The sequence below is a fragment of the Lemur catta genome, chromosome 3 (genome assembly GCF_020740605.2).
Source record: "Lemur catta isolate mLemCat1 chromosome 3, mLemCat1.pri, whole genome shotgun sequence".
Lineage (NCBI taxonomy): Eukaryota > Metazoa > Chordata > Mammalia > Primates > Lemuridae > Lemur > Lemur catta.
In genome coordinates, this window is record NC_059130.1 from 108,554,212 (window position 1) to 108,580,798 (window position 26,587).

A 26,587-nucleotide genomic window follows, 5' to 3' on the forward strand; every position below is an offset into this window, starting at 1 on the left:
TGACTGAGGTCTCATCCTGGGGAGCTGGGCAGGTGGGGAAGGAAAACTCATTGCCAGGCCCACAGTTTAAAGGGTCTGTGGCTCTACAGGCCCATTTCAATGTGTGTCTTTTAAGCACTACCATTCCTGGCCAGATTCGTGTGATCAGAGGGGAGAGATCATCTAACCACCCACCCAACAGCTCACACTCATCCCCTGTCCACCCCTCCTCGCCCCCCCTCCACCCAGCTACCCATCCGCCCACCCATCCATCCTTCCCTCCCTCCATCCTTTCAGCATCCAGGCATTCATTCACTCACTTGTTTACAAAATAGCTACTGATGCCTCTTGTGTGACAGGCACTGTTTTACGAGTGGGGCACACAGGGTGAACAAACAGACAAGACCCCTGATCCTGGATTACTCACATTCTATTTTGGGAAGACAGATAAGGAACGAGTAAACAGATCCGTGCACATGACAATTTCAGATGCTGATAAAGGTGTGGAGGAGAATGTGCCTGGGTGTGTGACACGGAGGCTGGGCATCTTAGCTGAGCGATGACCAGTACGTGGGCCCAGGCACATGAATGATATTCCAGGTAGAAGGGACACCAAGTGCAAAGGCCCTGGTGGGAATAGGCCTGGTGTGTCTGAGGAAGGGCAGGAAGGCTGCTGCTCAGAGCCAAAGAGCAGAGGGAGAGGGCTGGGGACAAAGTCGGGGTGCTCACAGGGCCCAGATCAGGAGGGACCTGGTGGGTAAAGGAGGAGTCGGGTCTATTCGAGGGGCTGAGGGAAGCCAGGGAGGAGAAGGACAAGCGTTTCTAGTTCTTCTGGCTGCTCATGGAGAACTGACTTACAGGGCAGGGCAGAGGGGAAGCCAGGTTAGAGGAAACAAGGAGGTAGTTTAGACCAAGGTGGTGGCAGAGTAGATCCAACTTGCTCAACTTACTTTATGGGGAAACTGAGGCCCAGAGCCTACCCAGTGCCTTTTCACTAGTTGGGCTCAGAGGTGTCTGTTGATGGGCTGTGGGATTCCCTAAGCCCCTTCCCAACAGCTCTGGCTGACTCTCCTGCTGTCCTGGTGTCCCCCTGTTCGGAAGGACTCTCAGTCTACCATCCCTTGTTCATTCCATAACCCAGCGACAGAACAGCACTGATGCCAGCTTTGCCAGTTCTGTGCTGTGTGGCCTTGGGCAAATGCCTTCCCCTTTCTGGGCCTTGGTTTCCCTCCACATAAAGAGAAGGAGCAGAACTGCATGCCCCACTGAAGGCAGCCTCTCCCAGCTTGGACATGCTCATTAGGTCATCATCTCTGGCTTGGCAGGAAGACAGCTGAGGGTCTCACTTTGGCAGCCTCCCCTGGGGGGCCCAGCCCACAATCTGGCTGCCTTCTGGGCTCTGATATATTAACTGAGACACGGACACCATGGGGGTGGTGGATTTTGAGCCATGGTTTCTGAATTGACTGTCACTTCCTATGAGACCTTGAACAAATGACTTAACCTCCCTGAGCTTGGGTTTCAAATCTGTAAAACACGGGCACTGACACAGTCCCAACTTCAGAGCATTCAGAAGTCATGAGACGGGGTGTGAATCATCCGGCTGGGAGGGAACTGTCTTGTCATTCTTCTCACCGGCTCACCAGGAGTGGGGTGGCATGAGCCAGCCTCTGCCCATCTGGGCCCTGCTGCCCCCAGCACTTGGGGCCTGCAAGACAGCCGGTGGCTAATGGCCAATGGCCCACGAAGAATCAAGTGCTCATCTTACCTCCAAGGCTTCGTAGTACATATTTTTAGCCTCCATATCTGTCTTGGCCGACATCAACCAGGATTTGATCAAATATTCATAAAAACTGTCCCCGAGTCCTCCAACTGAGACGTGGTCTGTGAGGGAAAGAGGAAAGAATGTGATCTCCATCTGCCGCCAGCGGGGCTGATGTCGTGGGGCGGCTGGCACAGCGGCCAGGGTGGCCATGGTGCTGTGTGTGGGCATCTGACCAGCAGGCACCAAGCCCCAATGGGGGCTGAGAGGAAGACTCAGACTGCAAGTGGGAGAAACCAGGGCCGCCTTGAGAGTGGCTGTCCTGTGCAAAAGTGCACGGGCCCTTCCAGTGGGGGCCATAAATCATCGCGCTGTAGCAGCCTGAGGATGCCAGGGCCTCTGGTTATTAACTGTAAATGAGTTGCATTTCCTTAAAAAGATAATCTAGTGGCAGGGAGTTCAGAGATTTTTATTACCCACTCACAAACATGGTAATTAATGCTGGGCAGCTTCATAAAAGGCCACGGACAGGAGGAACAAGAGCCTTAATTTAGTCAGCCAGATCCTCAAGTAAAGAGCCACTCTGGAAGAACTGAGTTTAAATTTAGCAAATTGGGATAAATGGAGTTCAAAGGAGTGGGGCAGGGAGGAATTGAGTTTGAAGACCTCTCTCTGCCCTGGTGGCATCTGCCTAGCGGACGCTGGTCCAGCCACGCTGCCCGGAGTCACCCAAGGAGAGGGCCTTTCAGGCATTGGCCGGACGAGGGTCTCTCCAACCAGGGCTGTCCCGGGAGAAAGACGAGGAACACTTAACCACAGAACCAAGATGTGGAAAACACTTCATTCACATGCTTTGAAAATTAACAACAGGGAAACATAAAGGCATTTAATAGATTTAACAAAGAACAAACCATCTGTGTTCTGATTCACTTAAGCAGAGAGACAGAGAGGGGAAGGGAAGTGGGGGGAACTGCAGGTACAGTGCGGGGGTGGGCAGTGTTTTCAACTCCTCTGGAGGAGGGGGTAGAAAGCACATGGGCAGGGAAGGGAGAAAGAGAGAGGATACACCAGCAGTTACCACGTACTGAGTGTTTCTCGTGGGCTACGAGCTTTGCTGTATTATTTATAACTTATCTTCCTGAGCACTGTGTAAGGTAAGCACTTGATTGATCCCATTTCCCAGATGGAAAAACTGAGAGTGAGCCTTAACAGCTTGCCCAAGCTCACCAAGCAGGTGAATGGTAAAGCCCCAGTTCCTGCAGCTGTACACAGTCAGAGAGCGCAAACAAGGAGGCACAGAGAAAGACGAGTGTGCGGGGACAAGGACCAAAAGATAGGACAAAGACAGACATAGTAGCCAGGAAACGGGGCTGAGAGGAGGCCAGTCACACAGTGAGCCAGCCCTCTGGCCCCCTCGAGCCCTGATCCACAAATAAGTCCTGGCCCAGCAAGGGTTCCGGCATGGAACACACACCTGCAAAAATTGGAACAGACAAGATAAAGCACGAGCTTTGGGAGCAACTGGGAGGGGCTGTGTGGGCTGGACTTTGCGCTGGTGAGGAGGGAAGAGAGAACCAGCACCGTGGTCCTGCTCTCTGTCGTTCCTAGGTGCCAGCACACCTAGGACCAGGGCCACCTAGGGCCAGGCCTGGCACGTAGACGGCGGGTCTCCGGCTGGAGCAGGTCTGTGCAGGGGGTTGGGGGGAGGCTGGAGGTCAAACTGGGTTGGACTCTGCTTAGAGCCCTTCTCCTCTCTGCTGCCCGTAGAAGGGGGCCCTGTCACAGGCAAGGCATTGTCATATCCAGACTTAGCTCCTGCCCTTCTCACCGTTGTCCCTGCCACCCAAACACCCCCAGCTGCCAGCCTTCCCTGCCTGACCTCTCACCTCTGTGCCTTGGCTGGTGCCAACCTGGGCCTGACGTGCCCTTCCACCTTGCATGGCTAATGCTCCCTTACCCCAGGCCTTGGCTCAAGTGCCCCTCCTCAGAGAGGCCCTCCTTGCCCCTAGGTCCAGGTTATGGGCTCTCCTCGGCGTTCTCACAGCCCTGCTCATGGTCCCCCCATGTGGGGCAGCCATGGGGAGCGAGTGAGATAAGGCACATGCCACACCTGAAGCCCTCGGTGGCAGCTCTCCCTGCCACGGTGGCACATGCCTTGGCATGAGATGCTCTGGGTGTTAGTGCTGTGTTACAAGTATCTGTGCGTGGCTCTGCCTCCTCCACTAGACTGTGCTGTGAGCTTTTTGTAGGGAGGGACCACGTATGGTTCACTCTCTGTGCCCAGTACCTGGAAGGCACACAGGGATGTCCAGGGAACGCTGGCGAATGAATGAAAGGTAGGTCTGAGCTGCACTGGGAAGGGCCTCGAATGCCAAGCCAAGGAGTTTGGACTTCCTTATGTGATTATGAAGCATGTGTGAGACAAGGCCCAGGGTTTCCTCTGGCAGGGGCACACAGGAGGGGCAGCCAGGGCATCTGGGTTCCATGGTGTTTGACGCACAACTGCCGCTTGGGCATGTGTGAATAGCTCTCAGGGGGACTTAAGTGGACCACTCTCATGTGGAGATCCCATTGCCTTATGGCATGCGTGTGTGGGGTACGCTGGGAGAGGCACAGCAGTGGGAATTAGAACATGTGGACTTGGCCGGGCGCGGTGGCTCACGCCTGTAATCCTAGCACTCTGGGAGCCCGAGGCGGGTGGATCGCTCAAGGTCAGGAGTTCGAGACCAGCCTGAGCAAGAGCAAGACCCCGTCTCTACTAAAAATAGAAATAAATTACCTAGACAACTAAAAATATATATAGAAAAAATTAGCCGGGCATGGTGGCACATGCCTGTAGTCCCAGCTACTCGGGAGGCGGAGGCAGTAGGATCGCTTAAGCCCAGGAGTTTGAGGTTGCTGTGAGCTAGGCTGACGCCAGGGCACTCACTCTAGCCTGGGGCAACAAAGGGAGACTCTATCTAAAAAAAAAAAAAAAACTAAAAAACAAAAACCAAAAAGAACATATGGACCTGCATTAGCTCAGGGCAAGCCGCTCAGTTTCTGGAGCCACAAGATGCACGACAGGGGAGCAGTAGCCAGTGTTGTGGGCCCCAGAGCAGAGATGGGCTCTGCTGGTCCCAACCGTGTCGTGTTCTCATCATACCTGGCAGCAGGAGGCTGAGCCACAAGCCTGGGAGTTGCTGGCATGATGCCAGGGAAGCCACCAGGCTGGAGCTCACCCCTACACCCACTAGGGAGATCCGAACTTGCAACCTCCCTCCCACCGAAGAAAGCATGGGATTCGGGCAGTGGATAAGGAGGACAAGTTACTTAGGGGCATGCAGAGGGGCTGGTGAGCCCTCTTCAGCAGCTCTCTGAGCTCTAAGTGGGTTGGTCTTAGGATTGTCTCCATCTGTGTTTGGTGCCACCTGAAGCCGGTAGATTTTTTCTGGGTGTGAAGTCTTAGCAGCAGGAGGGTCTTGGGTCTCCTCTATTACCTGGAAGCTCCACTTCAAGGAGGAATGGGGGGAGGGCAGAGCAGAGGCCTGGATAACTGGGGTGCGGCCCTAATTCCTCCTGTGCTCTCTAAGTTACAATTTCTGCTGTTGCAAATGGGCCTAACAGTCCTTGCCTACGGGCTTGTTCTGAGGATTCAAGGAGAGAAAATAACATGAGTGCAGTTAAGCTTATGTGAGGTGGTCTGTTAAAAAAATACACACGCACCCCAAAACCCAGCAAAAACCACAGGAAACCTGAGATGACCCCGGGCGCCAAAGCCAGGGGAGGAGGAAGGCAGGCGTCCAGATGAGCAGGGCGTTGTGACCTCCCCTCTGCTCTTTGGCAGGCTGCAGACTCATATTTTATTAATATGAAACAATTTCCCATATGTGGCTGACTTTGCCCAGACCTGCAGCCCCTGGCACAGGCTGAGAAGAAAACCACAGTTCCCAGCGGGGCGCCCCTGTCATTTGCCAACACCCCTTTTGCCTCTTTTTATGGGTTTTGCTGCATTGTCCTGGAGCAGCTCAGGCCAGCAGAGTAGTTTATCTCCTTACCCAGCCAGGCCTTGCAATTAAAGGCAGTAACAGTTATCGAACTGTCTCTTCCCGCGGCCATAATCTGTAATTCGAGCCTTCATTCTCACCCTGCACTTTTGGATTTGGCAGTGTGTTTTGGTTAAAAATATTTTGCATTTCTATAAGTGGTTTCTGCAGGAGGCCACGTGGGGTGAGGTCATCCCTGGGGAAAATTCCTGGGTGGGATTTTCTGGGCCTCCTGGACCTGCAGATGGCAGGGGCTCGGGTTGGAAGGAAGGACCTGGCAGCTTCGCCACAGGACCCCTGCCACCGGCCGGCCCTCCAGGCCTTGCTGGCATCATTCCCCTTTTGGGACAACCCAGAACATCTTTAGAAGATGAAATCTGTTTCCCGCAGCCTTTGACCATTGTTCCTACACCCCTCTGTGGCATACAAAGAACGTACCTCACTCTCTTCTCCCATCTTGCACGACAGGAAACCAGGAGGGCTCAAAGACATAAAGTGAATTCCCCTAAGCCAGGCTGGAATCAGACTCTCTTCTACTGTGCCCCTGAGCCCTCACTGGGGTTGGAGGCCAGGGAACGGGAAAGGAGGGGGTTCCTGTGTGGGCAGAGGCTGTGGAGGTGGGCTCTGGGCAGGTCTTGGGAAGGCCCTAGAGGCAGAGCCAGGGAACCTGCCACCACCAATTCCTGTTGACTGTGACCACAAGGACTTTAGTCTGGAGGGCAAAGCTGGAGCCTCGGCCTGCCTCTGCTTCCCAGAGCTGGGCTTCTCAGCAGGGGCCACATCCCAGGGGCCCGGGGGACCTGGCAGCACCCTCACACCTGTGCATCCCCCCAGGCCCCACCTTTTCAGTGGGTGGGGCTGGGGGCTGTGAATGCTGTTCCACAGTGACCGACAACTGCCTGGCTGAGAATCAAGTCTCTGAACAGAACAAGTGAAAATCCTGGGACTGATTCTTGTAGGTTTAAGATACAAGGGTGAATTTCTACACCGCTCTAGAATTTCTATATTGCTGTATATTTAGGCCTTGCTTTAAAAGTTTTTAAAATTAAAGTTAGACATGGGGAGCCAGATCAAAGGGGCTGGGAAAGGATGTGTGGCCTCTCTTGGAGTCACTCCCAGAGTGGATGACTCTACCAGGGACACTCCTGCGAGTCCGGGGGATAATGAAGGAAGCTTCCGTGGCCCCATAAGAGACAGAAGGCTGTGGCATTGACAGGAGATGGAGAAGTCAGGCTGGGTGGTGCCCAGGGCAGGGCCTCGATGAACAGCAACTGTGGCAGAGAACAACAGTGGGCAAATCCCCAGGAGGCCTGGGGAGGCGGGTGGTCGCCGGCTATGTGGCTCTGAGAAACGCATCGCTCCTCACTCGGCCCAAGCACTTAGCACAGGCCCGGGAAGCCTGGACAGGAACCAGCTGAGCGAGGGGCAGCGGCATCTCTATACTCACGTTGCACCCAGTTCCCGCTCACTGGGCTGAGGAAGTTGGGGTAGAGGCCGAAGGGCTTATCGATCTTCCTGAGGACCTTGCGGATGTTCCTGACCTGCCAAGAGATGGACAACAGATGCGCCTTCACTTTCCCGAAGAAGCCAACGGACTCTCAGCCCACTGAGGACAGGAGGCGGCTGGTTCAGATGCACAGAGGACACTTTACCACGAGGCAGGGAGGGGGAGCTGCGAAGGGAACAGCAGGCTCCAACAGAGGTGGTCAGATGGCCTTGCCCTTGTGCCACGTGGAGGGCGTGGCCAGGCGTGGCCATGGTGGGGCCTGACTCCCCATCTCCACCGACCCACTCTGCCTGTCACCAGGCCAGTCTTGCCCCAGGCCCACTCCCTGCCTGACCTCCTGACCCCAGCCTCAGTACTTCCTCACTACATGCTGTTTTGAGGGATCCTTTTGGGGGGAGTCCTTTTTTAGGGGACTCATATAACTGACAGTAGCTCATTTGTAAGTGTTAGGTAAAATTGCCTTTTTAATAGGTCAAAAATGGTCAAGTCCAGCAATCCCACTACTGGGTGTATGTCCAAAGGAAATGAAAACTGTATGTCAAAGAGACACGGCTGCACTCCACGTTCACTGCAGCATTATTCAAACAGCCAAGATATGGAATTAACCTAAGCGCCCGTCAACGGATGAATGAAGAAAAAATGTGGTATATATACACAATGGAATACAATTCAACCTTAAAAAGGAAGGAAATCCTGTCATTTGCAACCACATATATGACCCTGGAGAACAGTATGTTAAGTGAGACAAGCCAGGCCCGCCCAGACAGACAAGCATTGCGGAGATCTCCGATACGTCCATATTCCACTTGTCTGTGCAATGCAACAAAGTCGCACCTATAGAATAGAGAGTAGAATAGCGATTACCAGGGTTGGTGGGGAGTCGGGGAGATGTTGATCCACGGATACAAAATTTCAGTTAGACAGGAGGAATAAGTTCAAGAGCTTTACGGTACAACATGTTCACTACAGTTAATAACAATGTGCTGTATTCTTGAAAATTGCTTAGTGCTAAGTGTTGCTAACTTTAAGTGTTCTCACTGCAAAAAAAAAATGATAAATATGTAAGGTAATTTAAAAAAAGGGTCAAATACTGGCTATTTCAAATGGCTCAACTTAGTAATGTGTTATTTTATCTGACCCCTCGGAATCATTTCAGAGGAGAGGCCTAGGCTCCTGAATACCCCCCATACCCTAATAGGCATCTCAGGGTTTTAATAATAATCCTAATAGCAACAACAACAACAACAGCTATTAACATTTCTCAGTTCCTTTGAGCCAGACCTGTTATATACTCTATCTCCAACCCTCATAACAACCTATAAGGTATTATTATCTCAGCTTGACGAGAAACCCGAATCCCAGAGAGGTCTGGTGACTTGCCAACGGCCACCTGGTTCTTACATGGCAGAGGTAGGTCGTGAGCAGGTCTGTCTGACCACATGGACCACACATACTCCCTGCCCTACACAGAACAGGCCCTGGGTCCAGCGGGGATCAGGGCAGTGACCACACAGCAGAGGCTGTCCCCACTGGAACAAAAAAAAGGCTGGATTTGCAACCTTTGGGGTTATGAAGGGTGAGAAGTGGCATTCAGGGGGGCTTTATCCATAGGCGTCTACTCTCTGGCCCTATCCCCCTGAGAGAAATCTCCTTGGGGACCACACTATAGCATGATAATAGATTTATCTGTCTACGAAGCCAGGAGCTGTGAGAGCAGCCTCTCAGCTGTCAGACCTTTCTTTCCAGGGGACAGCACTTGGCTTTGCCACATAAGGTTTCATATTCATTTATGTTAACAGAGTCCATAATGGGGGACAGGAATATGCTTGTACCTGAGTTATTCTCAACTGTCCTGGTGGTGAACAGTAAAGCAGGCTAAATTAGCTCCCCCGGAGGGTACAGGCACTTCTAGAATTTGGGCCAATTTGTTGACTGCCAATAATTGCCTCTGCAGGAGGCATGACTGAGGGATGAAAATAATCAGAGTATGTAAATGTAGAGAGAGACAGAGACAGGCGGACAGACTCTAGAGCAAAAGCCTGCAGCCTGCCGTAATAATCTGGTCTGACTATTCTGGTGCCGGAAAGTCCCGGGCTTGAATCTCGGCTCTAACATTGACCAGCTAGATGACCCAGAGCGAGTTATTCCACCTCTCTGAGTCTTAGTTTCTACCTCTGTGAAATAGGGACACCAGAAGACCCACCTCACGGGGCTACTGGGAGCACCAGAGCTACTCTAATGTGCTCAGCACACAGCAGGTGCTCAGGCAGTGGCATCGATTATTCCAGACTAACCAGGGACCAGGGTGAGCTCCTTGTCCCACTCCATTCTGGGCCGGTTAGAACCTTCCTAGAGGAGTTTGGCTCAAGAGCAATAGAAGGAAGCAGGGAGGCCGGGGGAGGGGCTTGAGGTGGGAGAAGGATCAGCACACGAGAGCCATTGGGAAGTGGGATTAAACTCATGCCAAGAGCTTTCAAGGTGGGGCAGTTCCAGGGAGGCAGAGTCCCTCTCAACGTAAGGCAAACATTTTGCAGGAAGGGTTGTCAGTGGGATGGGCTGTGTAAGTGAGCTCCATGGCAGAGGGAGTGATCAAGACGTCTGAGAAGCTCATCTTGAGCTTCTCGAGGACACACGGGTGGATTCCTACACTGAGTAAGCAGCGGTCCCAATCCTGGAGTGAAAAAGCATAAGTGTACATTAAAAATGCACATGCCAGGGCCTGGGGTGAAGCCCAGAAATCTCTCCTCACAGCTGTGCCAGGGGATGCTTTGAGCCATGGTGCAGAGGTGTGAATCTGTCATCTCTTGGCTCCCCTGCCGGCCTAAGAGGCTGGCATTCCCGGGGAAAGACAAGGCTTTGGGAGTGGGAGGCCTCCAAAAGGTTCTCCTTGGAGGGCTCTGGAGGGCAGGGCGCCTGTCTCCCCAGGCAGTCCTCAGGGAGGGACCGAGGGCAGTGTGTGTGCACTTCCCTTCTTTGGGTTTAGGGTTAAAACCTACACAGACACTTCCAGACAGTAGGGACTGCCTAGGGCTGTGGCACTGAGAAACGGCCCCTCCTGGGGGGCTTCCCAGCAGGGACAGGTACTGGCAGCTGGACAGGACTGGACAGGGCCTCTCAGCACCCTGGGTGGCCTTGGACAGCCTGGGAACAACAGGAAGGAACAGCTGTGGGCACCTGCTGTGGAGTCGCATTGCTTTGCCAGCCCGCTGACAGCACGAGCGAGACAGGCACGTGGAAGGAGAAGGCAGGCAGATCGTACATGGAAAAGTTAAATGTCCCTGGAAAGGGGACTTTTGCACCCAGTGGCCAATTCCTGCCAATGCAAGGTGGTGCCTAGATTTCAGTTGCACTTTCTCCAGATTTCACACGTGGGTGATTGCCACTAAGCTGACGTGTGGCAGCGAGAACCTTCTCCCTGGCAGAGTTTTGTCTCTCCCCTGCCCTCTGTAGAATCCTAATGATTCCTTGTGCTCACCTTCCCTGTCACCTGTCGCTGGGGCACAGTTAGGTCTTCTACAAATTGCTATTTGCTGTGTTAGCCGTGGCTTAGGGGCTCCTGGGCCACCCACTCGCGCTCCTACTGGTCGGACCTACTTACCTCTGAAAATGCCCAGAAGCTCATCCCTCGCTCTCTGTGGGGAGAAGAGCAGGGAGCTGTTTTGGGAGGGAGCGGGGGCGGGGGGAGACTTGCCTTTTCAGCGAAGACCTGGTTGCCAGAGAGCTCGGTGAGGTGTAAGAATTCCAAGTGCAGGGATCCAAACTCCGCCAGGATGCTGCTGCTGCCTGCCGTGGCCCAGCCCCAGCTCCTGCTGAAAAGACAGAAGCAGCCATGGCCGTCAGCTGAGAGTAACAGTGGCTGCTCATGGGGTGGGGGGGTGGTACCTGCTGTGTGCCAGGGACTGTACTAGGAGCTGTTGCCACACAACCTCCGTCAATCCTCCCTGGCCCCATTTCCTGATGAGGACACTGCGGTCAGTGATGTGGCTTGCTAAAGGGCATCTGAACCCAGGCCTGGGTTATGATATTCTGTTTCCATCATCAAGCAGCCCCTGTAAGACCTGGGGGCTCTAGACCTGGCACAGAGCTATATTAAATTTACAGGTGGCTTCAGTTATGCTGTCAGGGGCCACAAAGACCCTCTGGAACACCCTATGCCATCCCCCAGCTGAAGGCTCTGCACATGGAGGACAAATAGTGCAGTGGCTTGGGTCCAAATAGATGAAAAGCAGGGACCCCACCCAGCCCTTTCCCTCTCCCTACGCTGTTGGTGCTCCCCAAGGACACACGATGGCTCCGGCCTGGAATTGCACAGAACTGACACATGACAGGCAGGCAGCTCTGTATGACCACACACCTGGAGCTGCCAGACGCTGGGAAGCCTGGGGTTAGGACTGAGAGAAGCAGTAGCTCTTGGAGAAAAGGGTTCCTCACCTGTTAGCCAGGCACTTCCCGTGAATACCCCAGAGAGAGTCAAAATAGGTATTTCCAGCGTGGCCCAGCAACCTCAGTCGCCAGAGGAGACTCTCAGATAACCAATTCTAGGTTCTGGGTGTTTTCGGAGAAGACGAGTGCAGGGCAGGATCTCAGTTAATTCTCACATCTGCCCCCTTTACAGATGAGGAAAACAAGGCTTGGGACAGTGATGTCCCCTGCCAAGATCACACAGCACGTGCAGCAGCTGGGACCCAAAGTGGGCTCAGACCCCATAGCCTGGGTGGCCTGGCTCTCTTTTGATCACATGGTAATAAACAAGGAGCTCTCACTTAAAATCTCCCTGGGATCTGGAGCCAGAAGGGGCAGGTTCAAGTTGTCAATGGGAGACCTGGGGCAAACCATTTAATTCTGTGCACCTTAGTTTCTTCATCGTAAACCAGGGTAAGGACAATACCGCCCATCTCCTGGGCCAATGCTTCCCCCTTCCTGGGCTTTTGTGGGGGTCAAGAGAAAAGGAGGGTACAGAATGGGGGTGGCCTTGGGCAAGCTGCTGCCCTTCCCTGAGCCTCTGTTTCCTCATGTGTATTGTGACCGTCTTTCCTGTGGGATATCAGGGACAAGAGGGGGACAGGGTCTCTGCAGGAAGGTTGTGCAGGATGGGGGTAGGGACACAGCTGGGTGGAGTGACCTCCTCCCATCCATAGGGGCTCCAAGGAACAGTTAGGATAGGGCAGGCCAAGGGGCTTCCTTGCTGGGGATAGCTCTGGCTCCCCAATAACTGGTCCCTGAACAGGGGCAGGACTTAGGAAGACAGGTGTGGGGTATGGAGGTCACTGTTTGCCATTTGAGGGGCACCACTTTTTCTGGGGTGGGGCTGGGGCTCCCCTCACGCTGCCCTTCTCCTCTCTGAACTCCATTCTTGGGCCAGGATGTGGTTTCCTGGAAAGCAGGGATGCTTCCCAGTCTCCCGGGTTCTGGAAGCGGATGGAGGACCTGGGTTTTGAGATCTTCTCTGGGGTCCGATGATCTCAGCAAACGCAGACACAGCCACTCCTGCCATCCTATTTCCTGGGTGTTTCCCTGACGTGGGGCAGGGGGAAGGTGTGGGAGGGATGGGCTGCACAGGAGGGGAAACTTGGCTCCTGGGTAATAATAAACACAACAGCTTTCGTTTATTGAGCCGCTACAGTATGTCAGGCACTGTGCAAGCTGTTTGCATCATTACTTCATTTAAAGCCCACAAGGCGAAGCATCATTAATACCAATATGCAAAGGAGGAAACTGAGGCTCACAGAGGGAGGTGAGGTGTTCAAGGTCAGAGTGGGGAGGTGGTGGAGGGGTTTGCTGGGCCTCCCACCCTAAGATGCTCGCACTCACCAGAGGGAAAGAGGGAGCTTCCCCCTCCCTCTCCCCCCTAGGCCAGGCAAGAGGTCTCTCTCCAGCTTGTGATCTCGGTGGGATCCTCAGTACCCACAGAGGGTTTCCTGGATAATTGATTCTTCATGCCCTCTCAGGGAAGTTCAAGGTTAAAAAAAGAAAGCTACTAGACCCACCCCCCCCAGCTGTCTTTTGTTATCATGTCCCCACATGCTCACTTTCCTCTTTGTCCCCCATGCTGGCCCTCCCAGGTGGGGCTTCCTGGAGCCCTGGCAGAGGCAGGCAGGTGTCTGTGCGCCTCACCTCTCTCCTGCCTGCCTCAAACGCTGGCTTCCCAGGGCCCAGCTAGGTGACCCCATGCAGGGTTGGTCAGCTGCCCCAGATCTGTTTCCACATCCCTAAACGACAGCACCCATGCTTCGTAGCGTTATTGTGAGGTATAAATCGTGCAGGTAAGTAACTGAGTTTTTATCATTATATAATTGTGTGCATGTAAATGATGTGCTGTTACTGTTGTTATTAAGTTCCTAATATGTGCCAGGCAGTTCTTGTATCTTATTTTACCTTCACATCCAACTTCAGAGGTAGATACCAGGATCTCTATTTCATAGGTGAGGATACTTACAATCAGAGAGGGGGAGACACTTTTCCAAGGTCACACAGTAAGTAGAGCTGAATCCAAATCCAAATCCTAGGTACTTTGTGCCCCAATGCATCTGCTCTGGGCAGCATCCCAGAGACCAGGAAGTCCTCCGATCAGCCCCATGAGCCACTGGGCCAATGGAAAGCTCTGCCCTCCCTCCAGCCTTGTAAGTGCAAGTGGGCCCGCAGCCTGTGTCCTCTCCTCTGGCACGAGGGGCTGCTCCACAGTGGCACCCCCCCAACTCCCCGGCTGTAGCTTCTACATGTGTGCATGCCTGTGTGTGTTGTCATCTTTAACTTTGGAGCCAGAGAGACCTGGATTCTAACTTCACTTGTTCAGTGACCCCAGGTAAGTTACCTCACCTCTCTGAACCTGTTTCCTTTTTATAAAAATTAATTTTTTTGAGACAAGGTGTTGCTCTGTCACCCAGGCTGGAGTGCAGTGGTGTGATCACAGTTCACTGTAACCTCAAACTCCTGGCCTCGAGCGATCCTCTGATCTCTGCCTCCCCAGTAGTTAGGACTATAGGCATGTGCCATCACGCCCGGCTAATTTTTTTGGTACAGATGGGGTCTTGCTATATTGCCAAGTCTGGTCTCAAACTCCTGTCCTCAACTCCTGCCTTGGCCTCCCAAAGTGCTGAGATTACAGGCATGAGCCACTGCACCTGGCCAGCCTCGACTGGTAAAACGGGGTCCCTGTGGTTGCTGCGAGGTTGGAAAGAGAATCCATGTCACGTGCTCACATCATGCTTGACACACAGTGAGTGTTTACCAGATGTTAGCAACTGTGAAGACGTGTATCTTTGTGTTTGGCAGGAGCACGTGCGTATAAACATTTTTGTGTGTGAATGCATATGGCTGTGTGCAGATTTGAGAGCGTCTGTGACAAAGGCCAGCTGGTGTATCTGGGCTTTTTGATCTGTAAAGGTGGGAGTAGAGTGTTTATGTGTGTGTGAGCAGGTATGTGAGAGGGCACCAGTGAGAGGGATTGGTTCAGCTGCAGAGGTCCTTCGAGTGGCCACTGTCACTCTCTCAGATGGTCCAGTGGTCCCTACAGGTCCCAGGTCACACTGGGCCTGCCCTTGCCTGTGCAGACACCAGGGAGGAGGAATAGCTCTCTCCAGCGTGGGCACCACCTCGCCTCAGGGTCCTCCCACCTGGAAGTGCTGGGGCAGGGCCTGGTTACCTACCCCTCCCGTGGGGACTAAGGTCTCACCCTCCTGTCAGGGCTGCCCACAGGGCCAGCATCAGTGGTCTGGCTCCCACCAGGAGGCTTGTTCCAAAGAGCAAACTTAGCGCCACGCAGGCCATATACAGCCCTGTCACTCTCCCTGGTGGAACACGGAGGCATTTTTAGCAACAGACTCTTTTACCCAGAAAATGGAAGGGAGATGCTGCCAGGAAATATGCATACATACACATGAGCACACAGCGCCAGCACCTCACAAGCGGCCTAAAAGCAAACACACTTCCTTAATCGGAAATGTCAGGATCTGTGTCTGATCAGGTCTGTGCTCTGAGGGACACGGGCAAGGCAGATAGCCAGGGCCGGGGCACGGAAGAGGGAGGGACGCCCCTGACGAGGTCCTATCCCAGCCCCGGGGAGAGGGAAGCAGAAGGACAGTGAGTTTGTGTATTGGCTTCACAACAGCGGCTGTGTCTCTCCAGGATCGGTGTTTGTGGAAAAGGAATCTGAGCAGAGCTCCAGTGTCTGGCTCTGCGGAATCAATCCTCGCATTGGGAACAGGATTCCATCGGCCGCTGAGGGGCCCTACCTGGCCTGTGGTGAGATTTCAGTGAGATCACATGCTGGGAATGCCTCCCGCTCACAGACGACAGCCGACAAAGACGCTGAACATGCCAAGTCCTCTCTTTACGAGACTGGAGAAGGGTGCTGAAGCCACTGAGGCCGACATGCATGGTGCTGCCTCCCCAGGACAGAGACGGAGCTGTGGGGCCTCTAACCAGAGCCCAGGGCCCTGCCTGCCCTTCCCAGGGGAAGCTCTGGTGGGCCTGAGAGCCCGAGATGAGAGATCAGTTCAGGCGATGGGAACGAGATGGGGTTGGTGGAGGGCTACGTGCCTTCTACTAAGTCTCCCAGGGTCTGCCCCACACAGCACAGGGACAGCGGCGCGGGCTTCTTGAGAGCAAGGTTGCTGTGTAGGACAGCCAGGGTCCTCAGACCTTCTATCAGGTCTGGGGAGCTCCTCCTTGGGGGAGGATATGATGTGCCCGTGGGCTCTTGAACCCTAGCTGGGTGGGGGTGGTGTCTGGGCCAACCTGGAGGGCTCTGAGTCAGGCGGTGCTGTGGGATGTTCACAGAGGAACAACTGCCTCCTCCCACTGTGGAAAGGTAAGGCCCAAACCCCAGAGCCAGGTTTGGTGACAAACAGCCACCCAAGACAGTCCTCGGCTAAGGCTGGTTTTCACTGTGCCACTGACTCGCTGTGACTCCCAGGGCAGGTATTGTCCTCGCCCTGTGCCTCAGTTTCCACATCTGTAAAAGAATGGGTTTGACAAAGGTGACTGCAAGGGCCCCATTCCTGCTTGTCTGCCAGCTGCCCTTGGAGCTTCCTCACTAGGCGCCACCCGGACAAGATGCAGCTGAGCCCCACGTGGGGGTGAGAGGCCCCTACCTTTTGAAGCTCACAACGCCCTTTGGGATTCCTGTGGGGGTGTTGAAGGCTGGCAGGAGTTTCTCTCCGAGCTTGATGGCCTTTATTCGGAACACCTGTAAAGGAAGGGTCAAAGGGCATCGTGAAGCCGCACTAGGTGGGGCAAGATCATGCCAAGAAGCTGCTGCTGGCAGGATAAAGCCACCGGGGCTGTGGCCAGAGCAGGAGGCAGCAGTACGAGGGCTTTGCAGAGGCAGCCTGGCTGGGCACCTGCCCCTCTGACCACTGGCTCCCTGGCCCAGCTTCCTCCTCAGAGAACTGGGGTGGGGAGATGAAAATGAGATAATCGCTGTGAAGCATTTACCACAGTGTCAGGACTCTGTGACAAATAGAATTGTGATCAGGTGACCACTGGGAAGATGAAGGGAAGAGCAGGCAGGGCTCGGGGGAGGAGGCCATTTCTAAGTCCAGGTGAATACCTGGCTGAGACGGCTCGTCCCCAACGGGCACACACCGTGGCCCAGGATGTCACAGGTGGGGGATGTGGGAAGCAGGCAGTGCTGTCTGCGCAGAGTGTAAAGATCACCACTCAGGGGGCCAAGACCCCTGGGATCCAGAAACCACCAGCCCCCTGGGCGAGTTTCCCTTCCCGGGTGCAGGGGCAGAGGCAGGGCCTTTCCTTCTCTGACACGCTGACTCCACCACTATTCCCATTTCTCAGATGGGGATGAGGGAGAGGGTGAACGGCTTACCCCAACCCACCCACAGCACAGCCAGGGAGCCACAAAGGGGTCCCAGGCCTCACAGCCCTGCTGAGCCGCTGACCCCCTGGAATTGTCCTTCTGAGATGCCCGATTAAGTCAAAAGCACCTCTGACTTTCTTACTCAGCAGTTTCCCTCATAGGAATTTATTCTAAGGAACTAAATAATCAAGAATGTCGTAAAGATTTAACTTTATGGGTGTTTATTCCAGCGTTGTTTAGAATTGTGGGAAAAAACAGAAACACTCTAAAGTATCAACACAGGGAAGTGATTAAATGACGGGTCATCCGCGAGATGGGATACCGTGCAGCCACTCAAACAGTGCCGCAGGGAATACTTAAGAGGAAGGAAAGGGTTTATGATCTATTAACAGAAAGACATTTCAAAACAGAGTAATTCAACTTTTAAAAAATTGGATGGATGCGTGAAGAAAGGAAGAAAATACACCAAAATATGAATAATGGTCTTCTTAGAGGGGTAAGCTTCTGGATGATTTTTATTTTCTTTTTTGGGCCCATCTCTATCCTCTGTGTGATTTTTATAATAATGATGAAGTTTATTTATTTATTTATTTTTGAGACAGAGTTTTGCTCTGTTGCCCCAGATAGAGTGCAGTGGCATCATCATAGCTCAAACTCCTGGGCTCAAGCGATCCTCCTGCCTCAGCCTCCTGAGTAGCTGGGACTACAGGCAGGTGTCCCCATCCCGCTAATTTTTCTATTTTTAGTAGAGACGGGGGTCTTGCTCTTGCTCAGGCTGGTCTTGAATGCCTGAGCTCAAGCAATCCTCCTGCCTCAGTCTCCCAGAGTGCTAGGATTATAGGTGTGAGCCATTGTGCCTGGCCAATGTTATTTGTTTTTAAAGCTGAGACATAAGCCACTAAACAACTGCTCCAAGTGGGACACACACAGGTCTTTTTGCTTCTGGAGTTTGAGGGTGACCCAGTTTGCTGACCTCCTGAGGTTGTTGTAAAACAGAGTCTTCCTGAGACCTTTCCCAACCCCAACAATTACAAATTGCTGAGGCAGCTATTTAGGGAATGCAGAGGGAGAGGAATTTCAAGACACTTTAAACTGGGATATGTACTTGGGGCCTCTGAGGGGTGGTCTTCTTGCTGAGGGAGGGAGGGAAGGGCCATGCTGGGATGGGCCAGAGAAGATGAGAATGTCCACTGCCAGACAGTGGGTCCCAGCAGTGGGCACTTCTGATCATTTCAGGCACATCAGATCCCTCGGGGAGTCGGTCTAGAATCTAGGTTCTAAAGCCTCGATTCACCCCAGAACAACAGATCTGTTCTCTGGGGTGTCTAGTGCACAGCCAGGTTTGGAAGCCACTGGTTTAGCAACAACCAGGGCTGTCAAGGCCCTGGGTCTCCTGTGATGCTCCTGACATATTCACCTGACCTCTGGGGGGCTGACCACAGAGGCACAGAAAGCCGGCCCATGGCGAGCAAACGGACCCACTGGAACAGAAATCTGGACGCTGCGACTCCAGGCAGCTGTCTGGCTGCCCTTGGCCCTGAGGAGCTGAGCCGACTCTTCCTAAATACCCCTCTCTGCTGGTGAGCCACGTCTCCTCCCTTGCAGGCCCAGAGAAGGCTCTGCACCCGCGAGCACCACAGGAGGATGCTGGGAGAGCGGTTTGGAGAGGAGTGCCAGGTGTCTTACGTGAATTACCTTCAGTCTCGGCAACAGCCTTGTGGGGAAGGTGCTGACCCACTTTGAGGATGCAAAAACTGAATCTCAGAGAAGCGACTTGCCCAGAGTTGTGGAGCTAGTAAGTGGCTCTTTTCCAGGAAAACAAACCACCTGTCCAACACAGGGACATGGCCTCAGTGGCCACCCTTCCAGAACAGGGGAGAGAGAAACCAGCAAGAATGATATACTCTGTAGGCTGGCAAGCGTGGGGCTGGGAGTCAGTGCCTGTGTTCCAATCCTCTCCCTTAGCAGCTGTGTGACCTTGCGTGGGCCGTGCACTGTCTCTGATGCCCTGGCTGCTTCACAGGGTTTTTGTGGAAATCAAATGAGAGGATGTGTACATGAATGTGCTTTATAAACTGTGAAGTACGGTGCCAAGACCACTTGGTGCAGCTGTGGTTATGCCTGCTGTCCTCATGGGAGCTGAGTGTCAGTAGGACTGGCCTGCCCAGCAGGGGATCCCCCTCCTGTAGCTTCCCTCTGGGGCAGAGAGAGGCCTCAGCCCAGGAAGAGGTTCCCAATATTCATTCCACAAACATTTGTGGGAAATTTCAAGGACGGAAAGACCCACTTAATAGGCCCCCACAGCGTGTGAGCTCCAGGACTAGAGAGGAGGGAGGCCTCAGTCTGGTACGGCTGAGCCTGGGTGACAAGCAGTAACTCCAGGCCAGGCTACAACCCAGGCACACGGTAGAAAGGCCGCAGGGTCAGGAGTCAGGCACAACACAGCCTGTAGAGACCATGCAACCCGAGCAAGTTACTTCTTCTAAGTTTCCGTGTCCTCATCCACAAATTAGTCAAAATACCCACCTGATGGCTGTTGAGGCTCCAACAGGACCATGCACGTAGGGCATGTGGTGCACTACCTAGCACGGGGAGGTGCTTAGGGGCAGAAGGGGCTCACAAAAGTGTGTCTGTGGGCAGGGGCTGCGCTGGTAGACTCAGGAGCCCGCCTGCCCAGGGGTTCTGGCCATGCCCGCCTCTCCTTGAGCCTCTCGAGCTGTTTCTCCAAGTCGGATTGCTGGTCCCCTCTAGGGAGTCCAGGCCTCAAAGCAAGTTCTCAGAACCACAGATACCCTCGGGGAAGCAGGGGAGGATGGGAGGAGTAGGGAAGAGTGATAGGTCTGAGAAGCCACCAAGTCCTCCCTGAACTGCTGATCCCCAAGCTGAGCCTTGTGAGCCCGAGCTGCGTCCTTCCTCCCCTTCCCTGCATCCCATCTCCCCCAACCACAGCCAGGCTGGGCAAACGCCGAGAAGAATGCGGATGCCTTCTTTCCGCTCCTTCGTTTTCTTGCCTGGGGTTCTCAAATGAAATTCAGGCTTTGGGTGGTTCAAAGCTGAGGGCTCACATTTACAATTATTTGGGGACAAACTGGTACAAGCTGTAATCTCTGCAGAGGAGATTATGCTGGATGAAGAGAGGCCCAGGCGACTGGAGAGATAAAGCGTACGCCTGTTGCGCTAAACCCTTGACTTCAGCCCGCGCGGCCTGAACAGTGGAAGGGAAGCGGAAATGACTTTCTAGACAACAGCAGCAAGGTGAAGAGGGATTATTCTGCGGTTTGCTGGCCTCACCTCCACGGCTCCCCAGGCAGCGGAGGAGGAGTAACTCTTCGTCTCTGGGTGGATGGAGCCAGGGCCCCACAGCAGCCCCTCTGAGTAACGGGGAACAGAACTGACCACTGACAGATGTTTTGGGACTCGGCCGACCTCACCCCTAGACACTCCCACTGTTCTTTCACGGAAGCTCCTGAGGAGGGATGAAGAAGTCGCCCGCGTACTCTGTGGTTTCCCAAATGCTCTGGCAGAGAGCAGAATATGGGCTGTGGAGCCAGCAGCCCCGGGGTCACACCCTTGCCCTCCTGCCCCATTTCGTAAGAGCTCGTTGAGCTTAGGGGCACTAGGAAAGGAAGGAAAAGGTGGGAGAAGGGCCTTGCCCAAGGCCACAAGCAGGGAGTGTGCTGTGGGTCCAGGTTCCCTGACAGCACCTGTCTCGAACCTCCTTCTGGAAGCTGACGCAGCTCACCTGGGAGCAAGGCTTGGCGCTTATGTCATGTGACCAGCTGTGGCTGCCCCATCTCCCCTGCCGCCCCCTGAGACCTGTCTGGCTGGGAGAAGGCCCAGGCGGGGGCAGCTGTGGAGGACACCACCTGTGGGCCTGGGGTGGAAATGCTGAACACGGCCTTGGCTTTACCAGTCCCAATAAGCAACACCTGTGAAACTCAGCCCAGATACTCGCTGGGAGCTGCGGAGTCTGAGTGGATGATGTATGGACACAGCTGTTGCCCTCAGAGAATTTACTCCCACCTGTGGGAGCCAGCTGGGCTCACCTGTGCAGCAGAATTGGGGCATCAGAGAGAAGAGAGGAAGAGTCTTCAGGTGGCACTTGGAAAACAGGCCCTCATGGGGGGACAGGGGTGGCCCGGGAAATCCCCTGCTCCCGTAAGGCCCTTTGCCTGTTGGTGGAATGAGCAGGAGGACTGGAGCCTCCAAAGCCTTTCCCAGCCTGGAGAGTTCAGGGGCCTCGAAGCGCCAACTCACCTCTTCCCCTGTCAGGTAGAAGGCCGAAAGGAGCCCTCCGATGTATCGGATGTTCACCTCAAACAAGGATGCTTCTCCGCTCTGTAGGACAGACAGGGGAGGGAGGACAGTGGGGACACCTGTGAGATGCCCGCAGGGCTCCCAGAGGCAGCCGGTCCCTTGAGACAGGTCACCCTGGCCCCCAACCTGTGCCTGGTTCCGGGGCAACCCCAGTGGGCCAGGCAGCGAACACTTGGTGGCAGTTTTCATAGGAAAAGTCGAGAGGAATCAGCACCTGCCTGGTGGTGGGTGGCTACTGCACATTTACAGCGTTCCAAGTCAATGCTGGCTTTGGCTTCCTTCCCCAGCCCTTGCCCGAGGCCATGGGAGCAAAGTTATGCCTGGCTGCACTCCAAGAAGCTAAAGAACCTGCCTGGGGAGCTGCTGGCTGAAGCTCGGCCTGAGACTAGGCAAATCCTCCCATAGTCTGGCCACCTCTCCTTCCCTCGGGGAGCCCCCACAGCTTAGCAGGAGGCCGGTGAGGCCCTTCCCTGGGGGCGGGGCTGAGCAGGAGGGTGCCAGGCAGATGCTGGTGGGTAACCAGCAACTTCTCAGGCCCCAGCCCCGGAGCCTGCAGGGCACGCCCACAGTTGCCTTCATCATTGCTATTTTCTTTCCAAGTTGGGACTGCACATGGTGTTGAGTCATCATGCCAAGGACCAGATCTGGGTTAAAATCCCACCCGAGCCACTTACTTGGCTTCGGCACTTTAGACAAGATACTTAGCCTTTCCCTGTCCGAGTTTCCTCACCTGCAGAGCATGGCTGACAATGCCTCCCAAGTGGGTGGATGTGGGAGTTAGGGGTGCTGCAGGTGAGAGGCCTTCCCAGAGCCTGCTGAGACCTGCCTTGCCCTGGAGGCTCCCCGGCCTGCCCTCCGCATCCCAGTCTTTATTACTGATAGCAACAGTGCTCATCCGTCAGTTTGGGAGAAAGCAAGGTTCACCTTCCTTTCTTCCAGGGCCATTCCCTAACCTGCCCCAGCCTGCCTGAGTGTCCCCAGGCTCCCCAGGGACCCTGGGCAGCTGCCTGATGCCCACTCTCTGTCCAGAGGGGCCACTTTCTTCATAGGGGGGATGAAGAAGGCCTATGAAGACACTCCTTCCCTCTGCTGCCTCTGCCCTTCCCCAGCTCAACAGAGGAGGTAATGGGAACTTTCCAATTGTCCCTGGGCTCACACAAACTACCAGAAGTCATGACAGTCTCAAAGTAATCCCAACAACTATTGATGATGATGACACCACTTTCCATGTGTGTCGGATTTCACAGTGTTATAATACGCTGTTGACAGCCCTCCCCTGTATTTAATCCTCACAATGAGCCTATGCATTAGGCATTATTACTGCTGTGGTCGTCATCGTGGTCATATAGTGGAGGAAATTAAGGCTCAGGGAGGTTAAATGACTTTTGCAAGTGGCATGAGACAGGCAGGACTGAGTGGGGCCTCTGCTTTCCTGGGAAGCTCCCCTGAAGTGCTGCCTTCCCAGACTCCAGGGTTGTCTCTCCATCGTGCTCTGTGCTGGCAAACTGTCTGTTTCTCACGGGGACAGAGGCCTCACTTCTGCCAGGAGGCCCACACAGCCCTCGGCACGTTTGGATGCCACCCTTCCTCCCCTCCCGTCTTGCTTCCGTCTGGGCTGAGAGATTGGTGGGGTGGAGCCTGCTGTTCAAGGCTTTTGTGCCATCCAGACACATTACTCTCCCTTCCGCAAGGCCCTTGTCCCTGACCAGGCATGCCCGTGAAGCTGGAAACCAAGAGGGTTCTGGGCCTGGTCATGGGTCTCTAAGTAGACGCAACACCCCCCTACCGCGCCCCTGCCCCGCAGCCATCTCAAGAGGGCAGCGTGGGGGCTCAATGCTGGAGCAGCTCGGAGCTACTTCTCCCCTCCACAAAGCCACTCCCCCCTTGCTGCTACTGCTGTTGGCTGCTTTGTGTGATAGACCCAGCCCTAGAGGGCTGTCCCGGGGGTAAGCACTATGCCCACGATGAGCAATGCCTGATCCCTTGGGGAGGAAAGAGATGGTGGTGGCTGTCTTCCCTGTCAGAGGAGGACCCGGGCTGGGGGAATGTCCCCACCTCAAGGCTGGCCTTAAGGGAGGGGCTCAGCACAGAGGGCACTGCAGCCCTGGTTCTGGGACCACTCTGCTGTACAGCCTTGGGTGAGACCCTAGACGTCTCTGGGTGTCAGCGATGACAGGGAGGAGCTGGCTGCTGGACCTGTTGGGCCCCTTCTGGCCCTAACACCCAAGGGTCTCTGACTCACCACATTCAGGTGGAAGCTCTCTTCAACCCAGGCCTTGGCCTCTTGGAACTCCTCCTTCAGCTCCATGAGGTAGAGGGTGTCAAGGGAATCAATGACCGTCGCCCCGCTGAGGCCTCCTGCAGGCACAGAGAATCACAGGTGTGACCCAGGGTCATTCTTATCCTTTCCATCCCCAACTAGACAAGCCATCATCCCCCAGACCCCGTCTAGTGCCTGGGCAGGCTCTGAGGCAAAGGCTGGACCCAGGCACAACCCGGGGTAGTCTGGTGCCACCAGCGAAGGCAAGGCTGGGACCCAGTGTACTCCCCGTGGGCTGTTTCCTCCTCAGGGCAGCAAAGAGCAGCTGGGGAAACTGAGCTCTCGGGCTGAGCCACTTCCCAGACTGTGGCCCACTCTTTCACAGTCAGCAAGTCAACTATCGGTGCCACTTGGGTGCCTACTTTTTCTCTGCTTTGCCATACAAAAATCTTTTTTTTTTTTTTTTTTTTTTGAGACAGAGTCTCACTTTGTTGCCCGGGCTAGAGTGAGTGCCATGGCATCAGCCTAGCTCACAGCAACCTCAAACTCCTGGGCTTAAGCGATCCTCCTGCCTCAGCCTCCCAAGTAGCTGGGACTACAGGCATGAGCCACCATGCCCAGCTAATTTTTTTTGTATATATATTTTTAGTTGGCCAGATAATTTCTTTCTATTTTTAGTAGAGACGGGGTCTCACTCTTGCTCAGGCTGGTCTCGAACTCCTGACCTCGAGCGATCCACCCGCCTCGGCCTCCCAGAGCTAGGATTACAGGCGTGAGCCACCGCGCCCGGCCTTGCCATACAAAAATCTTAACAACTGTGCAAGTTCTCCTACCCTTCAATTCTACTCCTCATTTTATTCTAAGAGAAAAAAATAAAGATATTTATAAATATTTAATCAGGAAGATATTTGTTGTAGTATCATGTATAATGGGGGAAGATCAGGAAAAAGTCTCCAAGTCCAACAATAGAGAATTAGTTATATAGGCTGGGCATGGTGGTTCACACCCGTAATCCCAGCACTTTGGGAGGCCAAGGTGGGAGGATTGCTTGAGGCCGGGAGTTCAAGACCAGCCTGAGCAACATGGAGAGACCCCCATCTCTACAAAAAAATAGAAAAAGCTGGGCATGGTGGCACGCGCCTGTAGTCCCAGCTACTTGAGAAGCGGAGGCAGGAGGATCTCTTGAACCCAGGAGCGTGAGATTGCAGTAAGCTGTGATGATGACACTGCACTCCAGCCCAGGCAACAGACCCGTCTCAGAAAAAAAAAAAGAGAAAGAGAGAGAGAATTAGTTATATAAATTGTGGCTTAAACATAAAATAGGACACTACACAGCCATTCACATAGGTGAGATAGATTTGTGTTTATTTACTTGATGATATATCTGTGGGATCTGTTAAGTAAAAAAAAAAAAAAAAAAAAACCAAAAAAAACACAAAGTAGGTTGTAAAAAAAGCACCTTATATAATTTCCTTATTGTAAAGCAAAGTGTGAACTGTCAGAACTAGTCTGGAAGGATGTGATCCGGTGGTTATCTCTGAGTGCTGAGACGACAGGTGCTTTTTGATTTCTTCAGCTCATGGGTTTTTTTTTTTATAACCAGAAATTTATTTCCATTTTTTAAAAAAGTAAGGAAAGTTGGGCATAGAAACCAAACAAATGCACAAACCAAAAATTTCATGGCCACTCTTCCTACGACAGTGAGTACACAAAGAGCAGGCTACCAGGCCTGGCCACTGCCACTGGGCATTAGACTCTTGTCCTGGGACTAAAAGCTGAGATAACTGCAAAACAATAGTTTTTCACACCCTGAAGTAGTAATGAGAAAGCCCTCATCAGGCACAACCAGAGCCTGGAGCTGTAGAGGACTGTGAAAGAGGAAGGGAGGGCGAAAGAGATGTGCCTGGTGCCATTTGGAAGGCTTCCTGGAGGTGGTGGCTGCCTCCCATCAACTCCTTACAGAGTCATCGCAGGCAGCAGCAATTTCCTTTAGGGACCAAAGTGTAGCTCTAAGAGGAGTCATTGTTCCTTCAGTGTCCTCCCTGCAGAGGCTGGCAGCATGGAGAGGCACAGGCTCTGCCTTCCCCCAGTGGAAGTTCTAGAGCTTGCTGAGCCCCCTTGAGTCTGAGGTGCAGGCCTTGCCAGTACCCCCTGAACTCAGAGTTAGTGCCTCATCTCCTTAATTAGTGCCTCCCAACTGCTCCCTTGCCTGACTTTGCAGGCAGAGAATCCTGCTGGAGCTCAAACACTTGACTACCCTCTCGGCCAGGCAAGGTCTGATAAAGGGCACTGCCTGGAGAAGAACGGAAGAGAGACAGGGAGGGAGGGGAAGTTGGGAGCAAGATAAGGCTGGGGGTTAAAGAGCCGGTTACCAGAAGGGAGAGTTGGCAAGGAGGGAGGAGAGGGCTCCCAACCCCATCACAAGTCCTGGGATGGCTTCCGTATTTGGGTTAAAGTGAATTTCCAGACTGTCAGCCCCTCCCGTGCTGAAGGACTGGTAGGAAAACACATCAAAGCCAAACAGAGCTAGAGTTGGTCCTTTCCTGGTTTGTCCCAGCTGCTTCCCCGTAGGTGGCAGGGCTGAACAAAGTTCCTGGGGACGTCTTTGCCCTGTGGAAGAGCTCAGACAAGGAGACAGAGGACGGCTGAGATGTGCCCAGGCCACAGGCTGCTGGCCTGGCATCCGCACTCCTGGCTTTGTGACCCCATAGCTTCATTTCATAGATGAGGAGCCTGAGAGGGGAGGGGACGCACTCAAGATTAAGCCAAGGGAGGACTGGCCCAGCCCCGGGCCGCGGCCGAGTGTAATGTGTTTTCCTTGGCAACTAGGGGCCTTTCAATTCTCTGTGAAACTTTGGATCTGATGGCTAACCTGACCCCACGTGCCCTGCTGTGCGTCCTTCAAAGCCAGGGGGGAGGCGGC

The 26,587-nt window shown here is 53.9% G+C and overlaps 1 protein-coding gene across 3 annotated transcripts in view; it reads right to left on the minus strand.

Moving 5' to 3' along the window:
• The window catches only part of MAN1C1 (mannosidase alpha class 1C member 1), a 131,440-nt gene that overhangs the window by 9,656 nt on the left and 95,197 nt on the right, over window positions 1-26,587 (minus strand). For 2 of the 3 annotated variants that reach the window (XM_045545941.1, XM_045545939.1), the window contains exons 3-8: window positions 23,647-23,762; window positions 21,345-21,425; window positions 16,366-16,460; window positions 10,965-11,082; window positions 7,214-7,307; window positions 1,748-1,863 (exon numbers count right to left, since the gene is read on the minus strand). In XM_045545941.1, coding sequence (XP_045401897.1) covers window positions 1,748-1,863; window positions 7,214-7,307; window positions 10,965-11,082; window positions 16,366-16,460; window positions 21,345-21,425; window positions 23,647-23,762 — 620 coding nt within the window. The remainder of the gene's footprint in view (window positions 1-1,747; window positions 1,864-7,213; window positions 7,308-10,964; window positions 11,083-16,365; window positions 16,461-21,344; window positions 21,426-23,646; window positions 23,763-26,587) is intronic. The other variant, XM_045545940.1, reaches the window with a different exon arrangement.